The 21025-nt window shown below is 42.1% G+C and overlaps 1 protein-coding gene across 1 annotated transcript; it reads right to left on the bottom strand.

The window, feature by feature from the left end:
• Positions 1–13480: 13480 nt before the first annotated feature.
• On the bottom strand, positions 13481–19724 carry LOC123990281 (chorion-specific transcription factor GCMb-like). The gene is made up of 5 exons (XM_046290871.1): positions 19429–19724; positions 18757–19009; positions 17330–17442; positions 16757–16882; positions 13481–15433 (listed from the first exon to the last, which is right to left on the bottom strand). The coding sequence occupies exons 1-5, from the start codon at positions 19522–19524 to the stop codon at positions 14489–14491; spliced, it is 1533 nt and encodes a 510-aa protein (XP_046146827.1). The 5' UTR covers positions 19525–19724; the 3' UTR covers positions 13481–14488.
• Positions 19725–21025: the final 1301 nt, after the last annotated feature.

Below are 21025 nucleotides of genomic sequence, written 5' to 3'. Positions count from 1 at the left end.
AAATAAATGAGTTTCTCCAGTCTGCAACATTGGTCTTGTGTAGTGTTTGGTGAATTGACATTATATTTGTACTTTGTTGATAGTAGCCTACTCTAATCATAGGGAAGTAGAAGTGGTTTAGGTTTTGTCACAGCAGAGTAACTCGTGCAAACAGAGTATAGTAACGTGAAACGTGTGTGTTTCATATGGTAACAAAGTGTGGTTTTTAAAAAGAAGTGTATAGTTTTTACAAGAGTAAATAATTTAGCAAAGGATCAGTAGTGTTGTGCTAATTGGGTGTGTGGGTGTGCTAATTGTGGGTGTGCTAATTGGGGGTGTGGGTGTGCTAATTGGGGGTGTGGGTGTGCTAATTGGGGGTGGGTGTGCTAATTGGGGGTGTGGGTGTGCTAATTGGGGGTGTGGGTGTGCTAATTGGGGGTGTGGGTGTGCTAATTGGGGGTGTGGGTGTGCTAATTGGGGGTGTGGGTGTGCTAAGTGGGGGTGTTAATTGGGGGTGTGGGTGTGCTAATTGGGGGTGTGGGTGTGCTAATTGGGGGTGTGGGTGTGCTAATTGGGTGTAGTGTTTTGAAAACATGGGCCCTGTTTCGAAAATCGTGCTTAAGCAATCAAAAAGAACTGTAATCCCTGTGTTTCCTGTCTCTCTGTGCCAGTTCGTCTTGTATGTTCCAAGTCAACCAGCGTTTTTCCCGTACCGCCTTTGCTCTTCACTTTTTTCTATTCTTCCTGGTTTTGACCCTTGCCGGTTCTGGACTCTGAACCCTTCTGTTTACGGTGGTTGTTATGTTTATTAAACGACACCGTTGTAAATCAGTTTCCGCTCTCCTGCGCCTGACTTCTCTGCCGCCAGTACGCAACCCGTTACAGATATATTTTATTTGGCGTACCCCCAACGGCATTGCTCGTACCCCAGTTTGGGAATATCTGGTCTAGCCTATACAGGATAGACGTACAACAGGATAGGTCACTATGAGGTTTGACATTATACCTGTAGTCTAGTCTATTAACTCATATCTGCGATACTTTAGTTACATTGTTTTTTAAGTGTGCCACAAACCTTACGTTCCAGGTCCAGTTTAAGTTCCTGTTTCAGACATTAAAGTAGTTTTATGAATATGGTTGTCACATAAGTATGGAAATAATTTCCATGTTATAATATAGGTTGCTGTCTTTCTGGTTCAGTTGAGGAGAAATAAGTAGTTTAACACAAAGATGATCTTGACACGAGAAGAGTGTTCTTTTCTGTCATAGCTTGTCTGTAGGTCGGCATGGTGGAAGTGATTGAGTGCTTAAACATGTGTTGGTTGTAGGTGCAGTGGCAGAAGTCTAGGTATAATGTCTGTAACATATTCTGTTAAAACACTGAATCATCGGTCTAAACTCATGATAAGGATCAGTTGACTGATCGCCGACCCCGAGACGGTGTACAAGTAAAATGAAGCAGAACGGACGTTCTTGATGTTCGGATAAAAGAGGATGTTTGGTCACGTCTCAAACCCAACATTTTGTTTCAAAGTCATTAGGACATTTAAGTTGATTTTGTATGTTGCACTGTATATTTAGCACATGTTTAAGTATTTTATGAAACTCACTGAGTTTGTCATATGATTCATATTTTCATTGTCGATTTGTCCTATCTTAGAATGAATGGATCAGTGGTTAGTTCCCTTCTAATCGAAAACTGTGTTGATGCAAACCTGGGGTTTGCACAGATGCAATCTGAGATTGTATTGACATGTTTGACTGTTTAACGCTAATGCTAATTTAGTAAACAGGCAGTGTAACTTCATGGGGATTAGGGATTAGTTTAGTCATTTGGAAATGAGGGCCGTGTTTATGTTCTGAGAAATGAGGAAAGACATTACTTAGACCTCTCAGAGTGTTACTGTAAATAAATACTCACTGACGCCTCAAGAATAGTCTATGCAGGCAGTGTCACATCTAGCTAGTGCTCAACCACCTTGTCTGGTAGCTATTTATAAGAACAAAGTGGCTGCAGATCCAACTTTTCTGAAACCCTCTTCCCGACAGCTAAAGGTCAGAAGCTTCTGCGTATGTGTAGGATTCTCTACTTTACACACAGTCTCTCCTCTACTCGTTCAGCTGCCCAGAGAACAGGCTACTCTATAAGAATGTGATAGAAAGTTTATTTACTAATCAATATTGTTATCAATTCTGTTATGATGCAGATGGCCAGTAAATGAGTCAACAAACTGTTATGATTGGTAGCTTTAGCCTCATTTTGTGACCACTAAGAAACTGTCCCTGTAATTACTGTAACTTGTCCAAAGCCAAATATGGGTTGGCAAAAATATAAACGTGACTCTCTAACCTTACCTGCCATTTCCTTCTGGAATGTTTTTCCATGGCTCGCCCAAGTTCATTGGCTTCAGTCTTGTTTACAGACAAACAACGGATCCTGACTCTGATCCTGACTCTGATCCTGACTCTGATCCTGACCAATCCTGACTCCGATCCTGACTCCCTTCCTTATTCTCATCCTGACTCCAATCCTGACTCCGATCCTGACTCCCTTCCTTATTCTCATCCTGACTCCGATCCTGACTCTGATCCTGACTCCCTTCCTTATTCTAATCCTGACTCCAATCCTGACTCCAATCCTGACTCCGATCCTGACTCCGATCCTGACTCCCTTCCTTATTCTCATCCTGACTCCGATCCTGACTCCGATCCTGACTCCGATCCTGACTACGATCCTGACTCTGATCCTGACTCCGATCCTGACTCCCTTCCTTATTCTCATCCTGACTCCGATCCCCACTCCGATCCTGACTCCCTTCCTTATTCTCATCCTGACTCCAATCCTGACTCCGATCCTGACTCCAATCCTGGTTTACAGATAAACAACTGATCCTAACTCTGCCCGCATCCCAAGAATAGACAGTGATACCAGTAGGAAATCTTCCTCTGGGCCCTCTCTTTGAATCTGATCATGGAGGGGGGTCAGAATTATTAAAGGTTATTTTTACATACTTGCACAGTTATTGACATGGAAGTCAGAATTCTCGTTTGACACTTATGTGTGCCAGGTCTTGGTGTATTTTCGGACACCTGCCCACATGACCCTATACGGGATCCATTAACTAATCCATCACTGCTGGGCTACTTTGTTAAAGCAAGATGGAGATTAAAATCTCTGTGCCATTGTACAGCTATTGAAAACAGCTTGACACATGAGTTTTGCAGGTATCTGTACCGCACTTCTCCCTAGGCCTCTTTGGACTCATCTCATCCGTCGGAGCATTTGATATTCCGCCAGGCAGTGGGGGATACGTGCGATCCTTGGTTGTGCAGGTGCTAATCTTTCCCCATGCTGGAGGGCTCCGTTGGGGGTCAGGGAAGCTGTGAGAGGGGGAGATCTGAGGCATCGGTTGGGGGTTCCAGCCCCGATGGAGCAAGCCGAGCATGGCCGTCTGCTTTGTGCTTTTCCCCCACTCCCCTTGCCTTCAAGGTTCTCCCATCACTCTGTCATGATCTCCGGCGAAGGTATTGCTTTTCTTTGGGGAGAGGATTTGAAAGATGCGTTGATACAGTATGACTGAAAGGTGTGGGGGGGTGAGAGTTAAATCTGTCAGATATCTGAGGACTCTATTCTGATACCTACTATGTGCCATGAAAGTAATGTTTTTATATTACGCAATAACGGATATAACGGATATATAATAATGTACATTGTTATATTGTAGTGACAGTCATTCAAGTAACAATACATTACTGACGATCCTACCGATCCTCGACTTCGGCGACGTCATTTACAAAATAGCCTCCAATACCCTACTCAATAAATTGGATGGAGTCTATCCACAGTGCCATCTGTTTTGTCACCAAAGCCCCATATACTACCCACCACTGCGACCTGTACGCTCTCGTTGGCTGGCCCTCGCTTCATACTCGTCGCCAAACCCACTGGCTCCAGGTCATCTACAAGACCCTGCTAGGTAAAGTCCCCCTTTATCTCAGCTCGCTGGTCACCATAGCAGCACCCACCTGTAGCACTCGCTCCAGCAGGTACAGTATATCTCTCCAGTCACCCCCGAAACCAATTCTTTCTTTGGCCGCCTCTCTTTCCAGTTCTCTGCTGCCAATGACTGGAACGAACTACAAAAATCTCTGTAACTGGAAACACTGCTTCACTAGCTTTAAGCACCAACTGTCAGAGCAGCTCACAGATTACTGCACCTGTACATCGCCCATCTATAATTTAGCCCAAACAACTACCTCCCCCCTACTGTATTTATTTGTTTCTTTATTTATTTTGCTCCTTTGCACCCCATTATTTCTATTTCTACTTTGCACATTCTTCCACTGCAAATCTACCATTCCAGTGTTTTACTTGCTATATTGTATTTACTTCGCCACCATGGCCTTTTTTTGTCTTTACCTCCCTTCTCACCTCATTTTCTCACATTGTATATAGACTTATTTTTCTACTGTATTATTGACTGTATGTTTGTTTTACTCCATGTGTAACTCTGTGTTGTTGTGTGTGTCAAACTGCTTTGCTTTATCTTGGCCAGGTCGCAATTGTAAATGACAACTTGTTCTCAACTTGCCTACCTGGTTAAATAAAGGTGAAATAAAAAATTAAAACTTTTATCCACTTCCTATTGACCCTTTTAACCCCAGTTGAGAGACCTCATTGAAGAAGTTGAATGCTGCCAGATACATCGGAAAAGCTCTACATTTTTACAAGTGACACAACACCTAGACTGCCAGACTGGGCTGTCTGCTGTCAACAGCGGTTAATGTTATTACAGTACTATGCGGCAGATGAAGGTTTAAAGGGAATCATTGGCTGCCGATTCGTCATTGCAGGAGATGTGATGACATGGACTCTCACGCTCAGCACCCCTTTAGAATTGGTTTCAGTTGATTTATGATAAAGCTACATGGCCACGGCATTCCGCAAAGTACCGGCATTCCAGCAGCCTTTCAGGCAGAGATATCAAGACCTGGTGTAAAGAATAACCTGTCCCTAACCATCCATTCTTAACAATTATGTGACATCTTTGAGACTGGAATGCCTGAGATTCCTGTTTCGGTCATGGCTAAGGACAAAACAACAGTAACCATCAGGTGAGACAGCTTCCTAGGCAGACATACATTACATGTTTGAAGGCCAGATGCATGACTGCCATTGGCTGTTGATGATTGAGGAAGAAAAAAAACGGCGAGAGACAAAACCCCTCTAAACGTAATTATTTTTGGCAAATAGATCAACTTCACCAGAATTTATGTTTGAATTTGACTAGAAGTGTGGTTGGTGTAATGAATCTGCTTTGTGTAAGTTATTAATGCAGCTCTTTTTAAGAATAAAATGTACAAAAGTCCCACATCAATGTTAGGGTTTTCACTCAGATCAAAAAGGCTGGAAGACCCTGTCTGTCTGTCTGTCTGTCTGTCTGTCTGTCTGTCTGTCTGTCTGTCTGTCTGTCTGTCTGTCTGTCTGTCTGTCTGTCTGTCTGTCTGTCTGTCTGTCTGTCTGTCTGTCTGTCTGTCTGTCTGTCTGTCTGTCTGTCTGTCTGTCTGTCTGTCTGTCTGTCTGTCTGTCTGTCTGTCTGTCTGTCTGTCTGTCTGTCTGTCTGTCTGTCTGTCTGTCTGTCTGTCTGTCTGTCTGTCCGTCCGTCCGTCCGTCCGTCCGTCCGTCCGTCTGTCCGTCTGTCCGTCTGTCCGTCTGTCCGTCCGTCTCATTCAGTAAATGTAGTTATTGTTTTCTTTTCTGAAGTCTACCAACCTTGCCAGCAGGTATGCCAGCTAAGATATTTAGTCAAGCAGTTGTGGAAAAAGTACCCAGTTTTCATACTAGAGTACAAGTAAAGATACCTTAAAAGAAAAGTACAAGTGAAAGTCACCCAGTAAAATACCACTTTAGTAAAGGTCTACAAGTATTTGGTTTGAAATGTACTTAAGTATCAAAAGTAAAAATAATCATTCCGCATTCCTTATATTAAGCAAGCCAGACAAAACAATTTATTTTCATTTTTTTAAAACTTACGGATAGCCAGGGGCACAGTTCAACACACAGACACCATTTACAAACAAAGCATTTGTGTTTAGTGAGTCTGCCAAATCAGAGGCAGTAGAGATGACCAGGGATGTTCTTTTGATGAGTTGTGAATTAGACAATTTTCCTGTCGTGCTAAGCATTCAAAATGTAACGAGTACTTTTGGATGTCAGGAAAAATGTATGGAGTAAAAAGTGCATTATTTTCTTTAGGAATGTAGTGAGGTAAAAGTAAAAGATGTCAAAAATATTAATAGAAAAGTAAAGTACAGATACCCAAAAAACTACTTAATAAGTACTTTAAAGTATTTTTACTTAAGTACTTTACACCACTGTAGACAAGCTACTCTAACTTAATTGATAGCCTGAAATGGCTTCTTGGAAGTTAGGTTCCCAATCTCCCAACCTCATAACTATTTGGGCTAGTTAAAGCCAACTTCATAAAATGTCTAGGTGGCTAGTAGTATTGCAGAGAAACAAGAATAACAAAAAATATATGCACAGTACCAGTCAAAAGTTTCAAGAGCTTTAATTAAGAGTTTCTTCAAATGCATTCGCAAAAACCATCCAGCGCTATTATGGAACTGGCTCTCATGAGGACCGCCACAGAAAAGGAAGACCCAGAGTGTTACCTCTGCTGCAGAAGGTAAGTTCATTAGAGTTTACTAGACTCAGAAATTGCAGCCCAAATAAATGCTTGACAGAGTTCAAGTAACAGACATCAACATCAACTGTTCAGAGGAGACTAAGTGAATCAGGCCTGAATGGTTGAATTGCTGCAAAGAAAACACTACTAAAGGACACCAATAAGAAGAAGAGGCTTGCTGAGCCAAGAAACATGAGCAATGGACATTAGACCGGTGGAAATCTGTCATTTGGTCTGATGAGTACAAATTGGAGAATTTTGGTTCCAACCGCGTGTCTTTCTGAGACGCAGAGTAGGTGAACGGATTATCTCCGCATGTGTGGTTCCCACCATGAAGCATGGAGGAGGAGGTGTGATGGCGTGTGGGTGGTTTGCTGGTGACACTGTCTGTGATTTATTTAGAATTCAAGGCACACTTAACCAGCATTGCTACTCAGCATTCTGCAGCGATACGCCATCCCATCTGTTTTGCTCTTAGTGGGACTATCATTTGTTTTTCAACAGGACAATGATCCAACACACCTCTAGGCTGTGTAAGGGCGATTTGACCAAGAAGGAGAGGGATGGCGTGTTGCAGCAGATGACCTGGCCTCCACAATCACCTGACCTCAACCCAATTGACATGGTTTGGGATGAGTTGGACCACAGAGTGAAGGAAAAGCAAACGCATTCCTGGTGAAGGTGGTTGAGAGAATGCCAAGAGTGTGCAAAGCTGTCATCAAGGCAAAGGGTGGCTACATTGAAGAATATAAAATATAAAATATATTTTGATTTGTTGAACACTTTATTTGGTTACCACATGATTCCATATGTATTATTTCATGGTTATGATGTTTTCTATTATTAAACAATGTAGAAAATAGTTTTTTTAACTAAATAATATAATAATAATAACATAATAATATATGCCATTTAGCAGACGCTTTTATCCAAAGCGACTTACAGTCATGTTTGCATACATTCTACGTATGGGTGGTCCCGGGAATCGAACCCACTACCCTGGCGTAACAAGCGCAATGCTCTACCAACTGAGCTACAGAAGAACCATAAAAATAAAACAAATAAAGAAAAACCCTTGAATGAGTAGGTGTGTCCAAACGATTGACTGGTACTGTATATATATTTTTAAGAAATATATTTTAAACAGCCTGCCTGCTATGTGTACAGCTACTACCACTACCACTACCACTATCACTACTACCACTACCACTACCACTATCACTATCACTATCACTACCACTACTACCACTACCACTACCACTACCACTACCACTATCACTACTACCACTACCACTATCACAATCACTACCACTACCACTATCACTACTACTATCACTACCACTATCACTACTATCACTATCACTACTACCACTACCACTATCACAATCACTACCACTACCACTATCACTACTACTATCACTACCACTATCACTACCACTACCTCTACCACTACCACTACCACTATCACTACTACCACTACCACTATCACAATCACTACCACTACCACTATCCCAATCACTACCACTACCACTATCCCAATCACTACCACTACCACTATCACTACTACCACTACCACTACCACTATCACTACCACTACCACTATCCCAATCACTACCACTACCACTATCCCAATCACTACCTCTACCACTACCACTATCACTACCACTACCACTATCCCAATCACTACCACTACCACTATCCCAATCACTACCTCTACCACTACCACTACCTCTACCACTACCACTACCCCTACCACTACCTCTACCCCTACCACTACCACTAGCACTACGACTACCACTACCACTAGCACAGCCACTACCACTACCTCTACCCCTACCACTACCCCTACCACTACCTCTACCACTATCACTACCACTACCACTAGCACTACGACTACCACTACCACTAGCACAGCCACTACCACTACCTCTACCCCTACCACTACCACTACCACTACCCCTACCACTACCTCTACCCCTACCACTACCACTACCACTACCACTATCACTAGCACAGCCACTACCACTACCTCTACCACTACCACTACCACTACCCCTACCACTACCTCTACCACTACCACTACCACTACCACTATCACTAGCACAGCCACTACCACTACCTCTACCACTACCACTACCACTACCCCTACCACTACCTCTACCCCTACCTCTACCCCTACCACTACCACTACCACTACCACTATCACTAGCACAGCCACTACCACTACCTCTACCACTACCACTACCACTACCCCTACCACTACCCCTACCACTACCTCTACCCCTACCACTACCACTACCACTGGCACAGCCACTACCACTACCACTACCCCTACCACTACCTCTACCCCTACCCCTACCACTACCACTCAGCAGCTGATGCCAAAGTAGTAGAGTGTCTGTTGAGGAGTCACTCAGGCTGTTAGAGGGCTGGTTCAGTGGACCCGCCACCTGGGACCTTCCATTTTAATCTTCACAGGAATGCTTTTTTTTGGAGAAAAAAATACTCAAAGCTCCATTCTTTTTGGGGGAGATTGGAAAGAAGTGTGCAATGATAAAAAGAAAAAAAGGGACATGACAGTGCAGGAAGCTTACATTAGTGCTTTTGAAATGGCTAATTTAACCATGAAGGTACAATTCCTTCCCACTGTTATTCTGTGTTTAACAGTTTTACGTTTGAATTTGTTTTCAGAATATGCACCTCAGATAATACAGCTGCGTATGTTGTACTGTGCTATGCACCCTCCTCCTTATTGGCAATACCAAGGCCCGTGATGTGTCCAACCATCTAAGGCACAGTCCCTTTTGGGTCTCTTTGAAGCTATATGAAGGCAGAGATAACCAGGCACCTGCTTTTAAACATGGTGTATCTCTACCCCACTGTTTGTAAACATATCCTCTTGGAGTATGGTGGTGTAGGATGAGGGCTGGGGGAGGAATATAGGGAGGGGGGGCTGCAGATTCACCAACATTCATCAGACACCTATCAGACAGCCAGGATGAGGGCATTAGGGAGGGGGTCAATGGTCTGCAGATTCACCTTTAATCAGACACCTATCAGACAGCCAGGATGAGGGCTGGGGGAGGAATATAGGGAGGGGGGGCTGCAGATTCACCAACATTCATCAGACACCTATCAGACAGCCAGGATGAGGGCTGGGGGAGGAATATAGGGAGGGGGGGCTGCAGATTCACCAACATTTAATCAGACACCTATCAGACAGCCAGGATGAGGGCTGGGGGAGGAATATAGGGAGGGGGGGCTGCAGATTCACCAACATTCATCAGACACCTATCAGACAGCCAGTGCTACAGACCTGAGTGTAGGCCTGTGGTACCTTCTAAGGGGAGGATACAGGCTTAGTCAACCCCTCAGTGGAAATCAAGACAGGTTTCATGGCAGAGAAGGGTCAATGGTCAGAGAGGCTTAGAGGTCAAAGTTTGCCGTGTTTGGGTGAAGAGTAAAAGTGACATGTGTGTATTATGTGGGTTGGAATCCACTTGTTCTAGAACGTTCACTAATGGGGGTAATTGAATTATTATGAGTTACCACCACCACTACAGTCTTAGAAAAAAGGTGCAATTTAGAATCTAAAAGGGTCATTTGACTGTCCCCATAGCAGAACCCTTTGAAGAATCATGTTTGGTTCCAGGTAGAATCCTTTTTGGATTCCATGTAGAACCCTTTCCACAGAGAGTCCTACATGGAACCCAAGGGGTTCTACCTGGAACCCAAAAGGTTCTACCTCGAACCAAAACGGGTTCTCCAATGGATACAGCCCAAGAACCCTTTTGGACCCCTTTCTTATTGTATTACAAATTGTTTATACATTTGCTATGAATACAAACCATTGATAGTGTTGAAAGTTAACTTGATATGATGGTGATTATATGGTGGAGTTTAAACAGCAGCTAAATTGATTTGACTTGTTTTCCGTCCAGTGTGAATGTGAGTTGAGTCAATGCTTTATAGGAAAATAATTGATACTTCCCAGGTTTACCTTATAGAAACCAGCTGAAACTGGACATGGAAATAGTGCTACCATTCACTGAAACAAGCACCACTATGTAGGCCTACAATCTGCTTACCAATTTAGTTCAGTCTTCGATAAGATCTAGAAAGTTGCAAGCTCAAACAGGACTGTAGAATAAAGCCACGACCCATGCCATACAGAGGGGAATGGTATTGTAAACGAGATCCTTTCAGGTAAACAAGTTAGGTTTGATGAATCACTCAAATCTCTGCTGTTGAAAACCAAATGTTAGTCTAAAATAAATTGGAGATAATATCTAGGTGCTTTTTACAGTCTAGTTTATAACTTGCCTGGCTGGGCTGATGAGACAGTGGATTGCACAGTCAGATGGAACAGAGTAAATGGGCATTGTAACATCATAGACTTAGCTGGAATGCATCAACTGGAATGCTCTTTTAACCAATCAGAATTCAGGATTAGACCCACCCATTGTATAAAACACCATAGCCTACCATGCACTGTACTATCATCTATGATTCTAACATACTATCGTCAGCCAAGTGTATAGTTTTATAGATAATACATACATGTCACTATACCTATACTGCCTTGTAGTCTCATGTGCTCTACCTTACATTTCAACGTTTTTACAAACATGTTGTATATGAAATTGTTTTTTCTGTCAAAACGCTGCATTTTAGGTGTATGCCTACACACCCATCTCCACTATCCAGAAGAAGCTATGTCTCTGTAAAAGTAAGGGAACACAAGGTAATATGTTTGTAGAGATGGCAAAAATATTGTATATGTAACTGAAAATTGTGGACAATAAATGTGAACTAAAATAATAATTGTCAAATTCAAGTAGATATAGCTTACCCAAAAGCAGTTTTGAATTTTTACATGAAGTGGGTAAACTCATTTTGTGAACAGTGTTCCTGCCAGAACCCCCCGGCGTGAACTCACACTCAATTCTTCATTGATGCGACTGCATGCTAGTTGAGATTTATGCTCTTCACTCCGTTGTCAGTTCAGCCTACATTTCACTGATCTTAGTAGCAGAAACCAGGTTTTATTTGTGTCCTTCAAGGCAGCTGTCAGCTTTCATTATAATTGTTTTTATTGCGGTTTGATTGAGGGGGAGGCACTGGTAATGTCTGCAGTTTTCGGTTTGGCTATTTGTTTCAAGTGTATTAGTCTATAAATAAATCTCTTTGCCAAAATTTGCCATCTCTCCCATGTCTTATTCAACTAGTAGTTGTTCTGAAATGTTGAATGCTTGACAGCATTTTACTCCCTCCTCTGTGCTTAATATAACACACATACATTAAATATTACATTTACATTACATTTAAGTCATTTAGCAGACGCTCTTATCCAGAGCGACTTACAAATTGGTGCATTCACCTTATGACATCCAGTGGAACAGCCATCTTGGTTGCCTGTCCTGACATGAAGTTTGTTCTATAGTAACAAATGACTCTGATGTGTGCCACAGAAATTATTTGACTAGCCACAAAATTGAGGAAATTAGAAGGCGGGGGGGGGGTTGGGGGGTTCGGCAAGGCCATTCTCTTGCCCAAATACTTTCTATGGTACACGCTACTGGTCAACATGAGCTACCAAAATGATTCTGAAGTGTGCCAGGCCTTGCAGTCCCAAGATAGAAGGGGGGGAGAATTTCGGCGGACAAGAATCCCCCCCCTCTTCTAATTTCCTTAATTTTGTCACTAGAGTCAAATACTTTCTGTGGCACACATCAGAGTCAAATACTTTCTATAGAACAAACTTCATGTCAGGACAGGCAACCAAAATGAATAATTAATGTATGTGTGTTATATTAAATTGACAACGAAGTGAAGAGCAGAAATCTCAACTAGCAAGCAAGTCGCAGCAATGAAGAATTGAGTGCGTCTGCATTCACGCGAAAGGGGGGTGGGGGTTCTGGCAGGGGGGAGATTTTCGTCACAACACCAGCACGGTCGGGAGGAGAAGCTTAGTTTCCCATAGTTCAAAGCTGTCAAACGAGTTGTTTTTGAGACAGGGGTGTCACCAGAGCTGTGTTGTATTCATTAGGTATGTCGTGGCTCATTTTAAAAGATGCATTATGATGCTTTACAAGCTCAAAATATTTTTCAACAAAATTGACAATTATGATAAGAACATGGCGATTTTTGTGACAAATAATCGTTAACCAAAATTCCATAATCGTCAAAACAATATTGAGACAGAGCTTTATCAGTCTGTAATCTGTCTGTCTGACAGGGGCATAGTTATGTCTCCTGTCTGCACACAGTTACCTTACAGAGGATCAAATCCCCTCTGGTGTTACCTACTCATCCACATATGGGCAAACTGATTCATGGCTCACACCACCTCTGTCATTACAATAATAGTGAGTAATTTGTTTATCTAGACGGGACATCAGAGGAAAACTCCCCGGCGGGGTCAAAGAATGAAGCGGCGCTGCTTCCCTGCTGATCCGGCCGCGAGGAGAGATACTGTCACCGGCGTGTGTTACCGGCATTCTTGAAGGGAGGGACAAAGACTCTCTCTCTCTCTCTCTCTCTCTCGCTCTCTCTCTCGCTCTCTCTCTCTCTCGCTCTCTCTCTCGCTCTCTCTCTCTCTCTCTCTCTCGCTCTCTCTCTCTCTCTCGCTCTCTCGCTCTCTCTCTCTCTCTCTCTCTCTCTCTCTCTCTCTCTCTCTCTCTCTCTCTCTCTCTCTCTCTCTCTCTCTCTCTCTCTCTCTCTCCCTTTCTCCCATCCCTACCCCAAAATGGATGATAATTGGACCTAAACAAAGGCCATAACCACAACTTCAGAATGTGTCAAATCTATAGTGGGAGCTTATTGAATTTTAATGTCACATAATTATGTTCAGAGACTGTACTGTTCAAGACTGTATCTACAGTTGCACTGGTAGCAAGAGCATATTCATTATGCTTTTGTAGCTCATCCCAATCTATACAACATTTATTCCAGTGCCATAGGAATATAACGTAACACAGACAAAATACCTATTCATGTTCTACAAACACAATAAACTGATTTATTTTATTTTATTTTATCCAAAGGCAATAATAACAGCAGGTTGGCATTTATTGGGATGACTCGTGTACTGGAGGCAGCTCTGCAGAGTGGTCACTAGCTGGCACAGCCACAAAGTCAAAAAATCTGATTTGAACTCTAACCTTAATCCTAACCACACTGATAACCCTGGAGCCTAGCATGCTAGCAGATACCCATCGACTTCCAGTCATTGCGCTAATACTATTTAGCATTAGCTCACAAAACTACCTCTAACTTCCTTCATACAGGACTCAAGAGACATAAAAATGGTATCCACGTATCCTCAAGAGACATAAAAATGGTATTCCCCAAAGTCAATCTGACTTTGGGGAAGTACATAAATGGCCTCCTTGCCAAAATCCCAAAGTATCCCTTTAAGACTAAAAAGCAAATTCTTTGTTATCATGAATTTTTAAGATATTGCCAATTTTGACTTTGCAGCTGGCCCATCTAACAGAAACTGTTCAGTTCTGCCCCCAGGGCAAGACTCATGACAATAAAGGTCAACCTTGCATAATAACTCATTTGTGGCTTTTCCTAATACATTAAATGCAAATTGGGAAATGTTGTGAATGTCCTAGATGACTGTCATCACTAGCAGTCCAAACTCATTCCAACACCTCAAATATATAAATAACAATAGATATTCACAAACCTGATAAAAATGTGTCATTAAGTCTGTTCCAAGCGTTCTTTCTGACCATTTGAATACAGGTTACAACTATCAAATGTACTCGTCTGTCATATCTCCCTATTCTCTGCTCTGTTGGTGTGAGCTATTAGTACCCTACTCCGTCATACCTAAGCGGATGAGAAACCCTGTCGGGATAGCTGTTGGATGAGTAGTTGCTGTATCGGTAAGTGTCAAAGTTCTCTGCCCTCTCGATTTTGGCTGGCAGGGTTTCCGGTTGGTACGACAGCGCCGATTTGATGACCCCGGAATCTTCTGTAATCTTTAGATCAGAGTAGGAAGAGGGCGAGGTGTCTTCGAGAAAGGAGCTGCAGTTGGGCAGGCTCTTAACGTCGTACATGTTATCGCCGTATTTGACCACGGATGGCTTGGGGCAGGGCTGGTAGGACACCTTGGTGGTGGTGGTGATGATGGTCTGCAGGGAGGCGGGCGTGGCTGGCACTGGGCCCGTCAGGGTCCTGCATGGATATTCACTGTTGTAGTAGTGGTGGTTGGCGTTGCCAGGGAGCTGCCCATATTCACCCCGCTCCCCGTATGTCCCCTTGCCCAGGATCTGCTTCCAGCCGTGATGCTTGCTGCTGGGAGTGTCGTAGCTGCTGCGGTCATGGCCCGAGAGGGTGCCGGTAGTGTGGGGTGTGGTGGTGCTGGTACCCAGGCCTAAGCTCACCTTGCTGGTCTCAGGGGCCTCTGCCTGGTGGCTACTGGGGTCCTTGTAGAGGGCTGTGTAGGAGCCAGAGCCTAAATAGCCCGGCACAGCAAAGTCGTAGCTACATGGAGGCCTGGGCATGTACAGACGGTGGTTGGCCGGCTTCTGAAGTGTGGAGGGAGCCTCACCCAGGGTGGCATGGGAGTCGTAGGCAAACTTGTAGGGCTCAGGATTCTGGAAGGGCGGGTAGTGCTGGGTCTTGTAGGGCTCAGGGTTCTGGAAGGGGAAGTTGGACTCAGCGATGATGCTGAAGCGGTCAGGGCCCTCCATGCAGGACAGCTGGTGCAGGTTGGGGAAAGGAGCACCCAGGTCATGGTATCTCCCTGTCTGAACAAGTAACGGTACACAACAGTATATATTTCAATGTCCTTGTAGGTGCACAGGGCTTATACAGAAAGCAAAGGCAACAGTGGCAAGACAAATTTTCCTACAGGAAAACATTTGAGAGGAACCATCCACCTCTGGCTAAGCAGGTAGACATAATTCAGAGTACATACAGTTGAAGTCTGAAGTTTACATACACCTTAGCCAAATACATTTAAACTCAGTTTTTCACAATTCTGACATTTAATCCTAGTAAAAGTTGCCTTTTCTTAGGCCAGTTTGGATCACCACTTTATTTTTAGAATGTCAAATGTCAGAATAATAGTAGAGAGAATGATTTATTTCAGCTTTTATTTCTTTCATCACATTCCCAGTAGGTCAGACGTTTACATACACTCAATTAGTATTTGGTAGCATTGCTTTTAGATTGTTTAACTTGGGTCAAACGATTCTGGAGGCCTTCCATAAGCTTCCCACAATACCTTGGGTGAATTTTTGCCCATTCCTCCTGACAGAGCTGGTGTAACTGAGGCAGGTTTGTAGGCCTGCTTGCTCGCACATGCTTTTTCAGTTCTGACCACATATTTTCTATAGGATTGAGGTCAGGGCTTTGTGATGGCCACTCCAATACCTTGACTTTGTTGTCCTTAAGCCATTTTGCTACAACTTTGGAAGTATGCTTGGGGTCATTGTCCATTTGGAAGGCACATTTGCGAACAAGCTTTAACTTCCTGACTGATGTCTTGAGATGTTGCTTCGATATATCCACATTATCTTCCTCCCTTATGATGCCATCTATTTTGTGAATTTCACCGGTCCCTCCTGCAGCAAAGCACCCCCACAACATGACGCTACCACCCCCGTGCTTCAAGGTTGGGATGGTGTTCTTCGGCTTGCAAGCCTCCCCCTTTTTCCTCCAAACATAACGATGGTCATTATGGCCAAACAGTATTATTTTTTGTTTCATCAGACCAGAGAACATTTCTCCAAAAAGTAGGATCTTTGTCCCCATGTACAGTTGCAAACCGTAGTCTGGCTTCTTTTTTATGGCGGTTTTGGATCAGTGGCTTCTTCCTTTCTGAGCGGCCTTTCAGGTTATGTCGATAGAAGACTTGTTTTACTGTGGATATAGATACTTCTGTATCTTTAATAATTACTTGTGTCATATGCACAGTGTAGATGTCCTAACCGACTTGCCAAAACTATAGTTTGTTAAACAAGAAATTTGTGGAGTGGTTGAAAAAGGAGTTTTAGTGACTCCAACCCTAAGTGTATGTAAACTTCAGACTTCAACTGCATATGACCATGGAGGGTAAATGTTCTTACTTCTGACTCTATCAGCCTCCTCTTCTGGGAGAAGTGTGGAGAGGACATTTTCCTCTTCACTGCACTTCTCCGGGCCTCCGTCTCAGACTTACTCTCCGGTCTGGCATGGTCATGGACTCCCTTGGCCTGCAATCACATCAACACATACTACGATTGTTACTTTCTTGAAATAATTTAGAAAATCTTTAGTCACGCACTTAGATTTTTTTTGCACCGAAGCTCGTAACCAAAAACAATGTGTTTCTTGTTGTCTACTTTATCGTGAATTCAAATGATTTTTCCTTCAGATATTATTAATCAATCATCAAATTTATGAACTCACGCCAATTGCTAATTCATTGTCAATTTTTCTTTCTACTGAAACCTTAGCACTTTACTTGAAGGTTTGCTTATAAACCACTAAACATCTATAGTATGAGGTAAGTAGAAAACAGCTATTGTACATGGTCTTCGTAGGTAATAAATGTGTTTATATATGATGATCAACAAACAGGTTATTAATGGTTTATGAGGAAAGAAGAGCGTTAAATGAAGTGTTTCCAGAATCTCAGTTGAGAATATGAGCCCACAAACCTGGAAGAATATGACTTTTCCATCTATTCTCCAGAAGTTGGTGACGGGGTAGCCACTGTGTCCTCTACATGGCATCAGCTCCAGGGCAGAGTTACAGCTGGGGCACAGCTTCTCTGGAGAACAACCACCAGTACACACAACCACACAGTTTTAAACAAACACACAGTTTTAAACAAACACACAGTTTTAAACAAACACACAGTTTTAAACAACCACACAGTTATAAACAAACACACAGTTTTAAATAACCACACAGATTTATAAAAAAAACACACAGTTTTAAACAAACACACAGTTTTAAACAACCACACAGATTTAAACAACCACACAGTTTTAAACAAACACACAGTTTTAAACAAACACAGTTTTAAAGAACCACACAGTTTTAAAGAACCACACAGTTTTAAACAACCACACAGTTTTAAAAAAACACGCAGTTTTAAACAAACACACAGTTTTAAACAACCACACAGATTTAAACAACCACACAGATTTAAACAAACACACAGTTTTAAACAACCACACAGTTTTAAACAAACACACAGTTTTAAACAAACACACAGTTTTAAACAACCACACAGTTTTAAAGAACCACACAGTTTTAAACAAACACACAGTTTTAAAGAACCACACAGTTTTAAACAAACACACAGTTTTAAACAAGGCCATATTATTTGATTTTGCATTTGGCTTCCCTCTGGGCTGATAGTATAAAAGCAACCTTTGTATTCAGGTATTGTCCATTTATTTATTAACTATTGTACTTTTCTGGAGGTGAGAGGAAGATCATAGTGTGGGGAGTGGTCACAAGTGAAACAATGATTTAAGGAAATTAATACAAAAATATATATATAAAATAAACGTTGTTTTTTCTTGTTTTTTTCCCATTCAGACCAACAATATTGTTTAATTGAAGTTGTTTGACTAGGTGTCCTGTATATAAAGCTGTGTATTGTGTTATTATGATCATTACAATCTGAGCACACTAAGAACCTAATTGCTTTTTCAAAATACAACCAAGAATGTTTTCCATACATTTTGGCTGCTCCTGTGGTCAATCCTCGACTATAGCCAACTTCGTTATTTTTTTAAATAAGTGAGGATATTATTATTATGATGAAGCACAGTGCCACATTTCCTATAGTGTGTCAAGGTGATGACTGAATGAAGGAGTCACAGGAAACCTACCAAGTGTTTAGACCAGATCAAAAGTTGAATATCTCGATCCAGAGTGGGGTTATATTCTCAAAAACAGTCTACATAGTCGACAGGCCCAGTAAGTAGGCTATCATTATGATTAATTTGATACAGCATCAACAGCTGCATTGTTCATGTTAAAAAGACGATGTTTTCATCCTTTTTTCCCGATGAGACTCGTCGGCAAGTGTACACCATGCAATACAGATGTGCATAATGCATTTACTCACTTTGTTGTTTTTGTCGTGCTTTGTCGCAAATCGCCGGTCTGAGCTGGAGTTTGCTTCCATCAGCCAGCGTGCAGTTTCGACCGCATACTACGACACCCAGGCAGGACTTCTTGAGAATCTGACAGTTGTGATTGTTGGTGTTCCGCATAGCCCATCCGCTCAGGTGGCGCTGTGCGTTCTTGTCCTCGCCATTGTAGATGTAACGCACATAACCATCCGTCCACTCCTGAAAAGCGTCATACTGCTTTGTGTCCTGACAGAATTAGGGGGAAATATACATTGCTTATTTTATAGTTGCTTTCTAAATGGATAATAAGGCTACACACGAAAGGTACAGGCCAGTGATTAGAATATGCCTGGCTTGTTGCAATACGTTTTGATTGTGGAGAGACCCGAAGATATGGTCACAAAGCGCAAATTAATATCTGATAGCTGAGTTGTGAAAAGCATATTAGGCAAATCATGACAATCTGAGTGCAAACTCATTTATCCTGAACTTTGTATATCTTTAGGCTGCAAATTGAAACAATTATTTATTTAAATTCAACCTTGACATATTTTGATTTAATAGAGTGTCAAGTGATATATACTTTGGAAATGTAAATATCTCTCATTGAATAGCCTATAGTCTAAAGCATAGCGTAAACTGTCATATGAGAGATTTGGACATACCTGCGGCAGTTTTGGGTCGTTGATATCCCACGTTAACTTCATACCGAAGGAACAAACACAGTCGGGGTCATCAAACTGTTCCGAGGACTTTGCCATCTTGTAAGATTCTCTCAATTTGACGGTTTTTGAACTTGACTCATAGCAGGAAACATCAATAGGCCTACAGCTAGCGTCCCCTAACCGCGCACCTTGTATCCCCTGTCTTTTATCTCAATCCAATGCTCCCTTTGCTTACTGAGTAGTGTTACGCGAAGCCACGGGAGTAGCAAGGTGAATGACTACAGGTACGCTGTCTCGTCTATGTAAAGGAGGAGGAGGCAGGACTAGAAAATATGTCTAGCCTCAGCTCTGTTGAGGCTGAGCACTGTGCACTTTCAGTTCACCTGATCCGTGGCACTGACCTCCACTTATCCTACTGCGTGGCGGTTTCCCCGAGCATTCCTTCCAAGCACTGTGTATGTATGAAACACCAAATGCAATTAACTATGCTTTAACCTATATCTATCTATGTTGATCTTGAATACACTTAGGCGCCATGAAGTTACACAAGGCCGCTAACAAACGTTTCTTTATCCCTCGTAGTTCTTGTGTGGGTTTTACGCTTATTTGAATTGTTTCATTAGATTTGCTATTATTATTACTCTCTATATTTGTATTATTGTTATTATTATCATTAGTAGTAGTAGTAATAGTAGTATAATCACTGCATTGTTGGGAAAGAGCTCCCAAGGTAAGAATTTCACGGTTTGGTTTTTAACCTGTTTTATCCTGGGCAAGTGGCGAATAAACTTTGAATCTTGAAACTGGAAAACAATGGGAATAGGCCTATTTCTATTATGCTTGCAGTTCTGACAGGAAAAGTATGTTATTCCTAACCTGTTGGTTAGGAATAACGATTAGCTCATAAATCAGCAAACATTTATGTGAGTAATCTGAATGTGAAATAACCACATTCAACGGTTACACAAGTAGCCTACAGTGACAGGTGTCAAGTGATCTATCTGAGATCATTAGGAGTTGTTGTATGTAAACCTTAAGCTGCACTGACGTGTAAACATCAAAACTACCGGGGGCTGCACATTAACAACAAACAAAGCATCAGTCATGCGGCAATGTTAACGAATTTCATGTTTCAGCGGATAGATTTTCGTAGGCTACACCCATGTCTTTACGAATGTACCTTTTTGTTTTATTGTGGAATGTTGTTCTCTGTTCCTTTATTCGGGAATCTGATCAGGCATGGCCATAGTTTGGATTTTTTCCCGACATTATTTTACATTTGAAGCATGTCAGGGCTTTGCATGTTTCCATTATCCAAATTGGCACTGTTACGAGGCTGATCAAAACATAGGCTTACGTTACTGTATACGATTTTATGCAACAAAAAAACGATTATCATTTTCCCTCAAGTGAAATCTTAACATATTTGCTGTCCATTCATTATTCCTTGAGTACATTCCCTTCTCACAGAAGGTCTAAGTGGTGTAATCATTAGGCTATCGCTTAACAGTTGTTGTTATATTTACCTACAAATGGCAAAGCACACGACACAATAATAAATGAATAGATTGTATCTGTCACTGTTTGTAGATCAAAC

This window comes from Oncorhynchus gorbuscha, linkage group LG12 (genome assembly GCF_021184085.1).
Source record: "Oncorhynchus gorbuscha isolate QuinsamMale2020 ecotype Even-year linkage group LG12, OgorEven_v1.0, whole genome shotgun sequence".
NCBI lineage: Eukaryota > Metazoa > Chordata > Actinopteri > Salmoniformes > Salmonidae > Oncorhynchus > Oncorhynchus gorbuscha.
The sequence above is the reverse complement of the archived record's forward strand: the minus strand, read 5'-3'. Positions and strand labels throughout refer to the sequence as shown.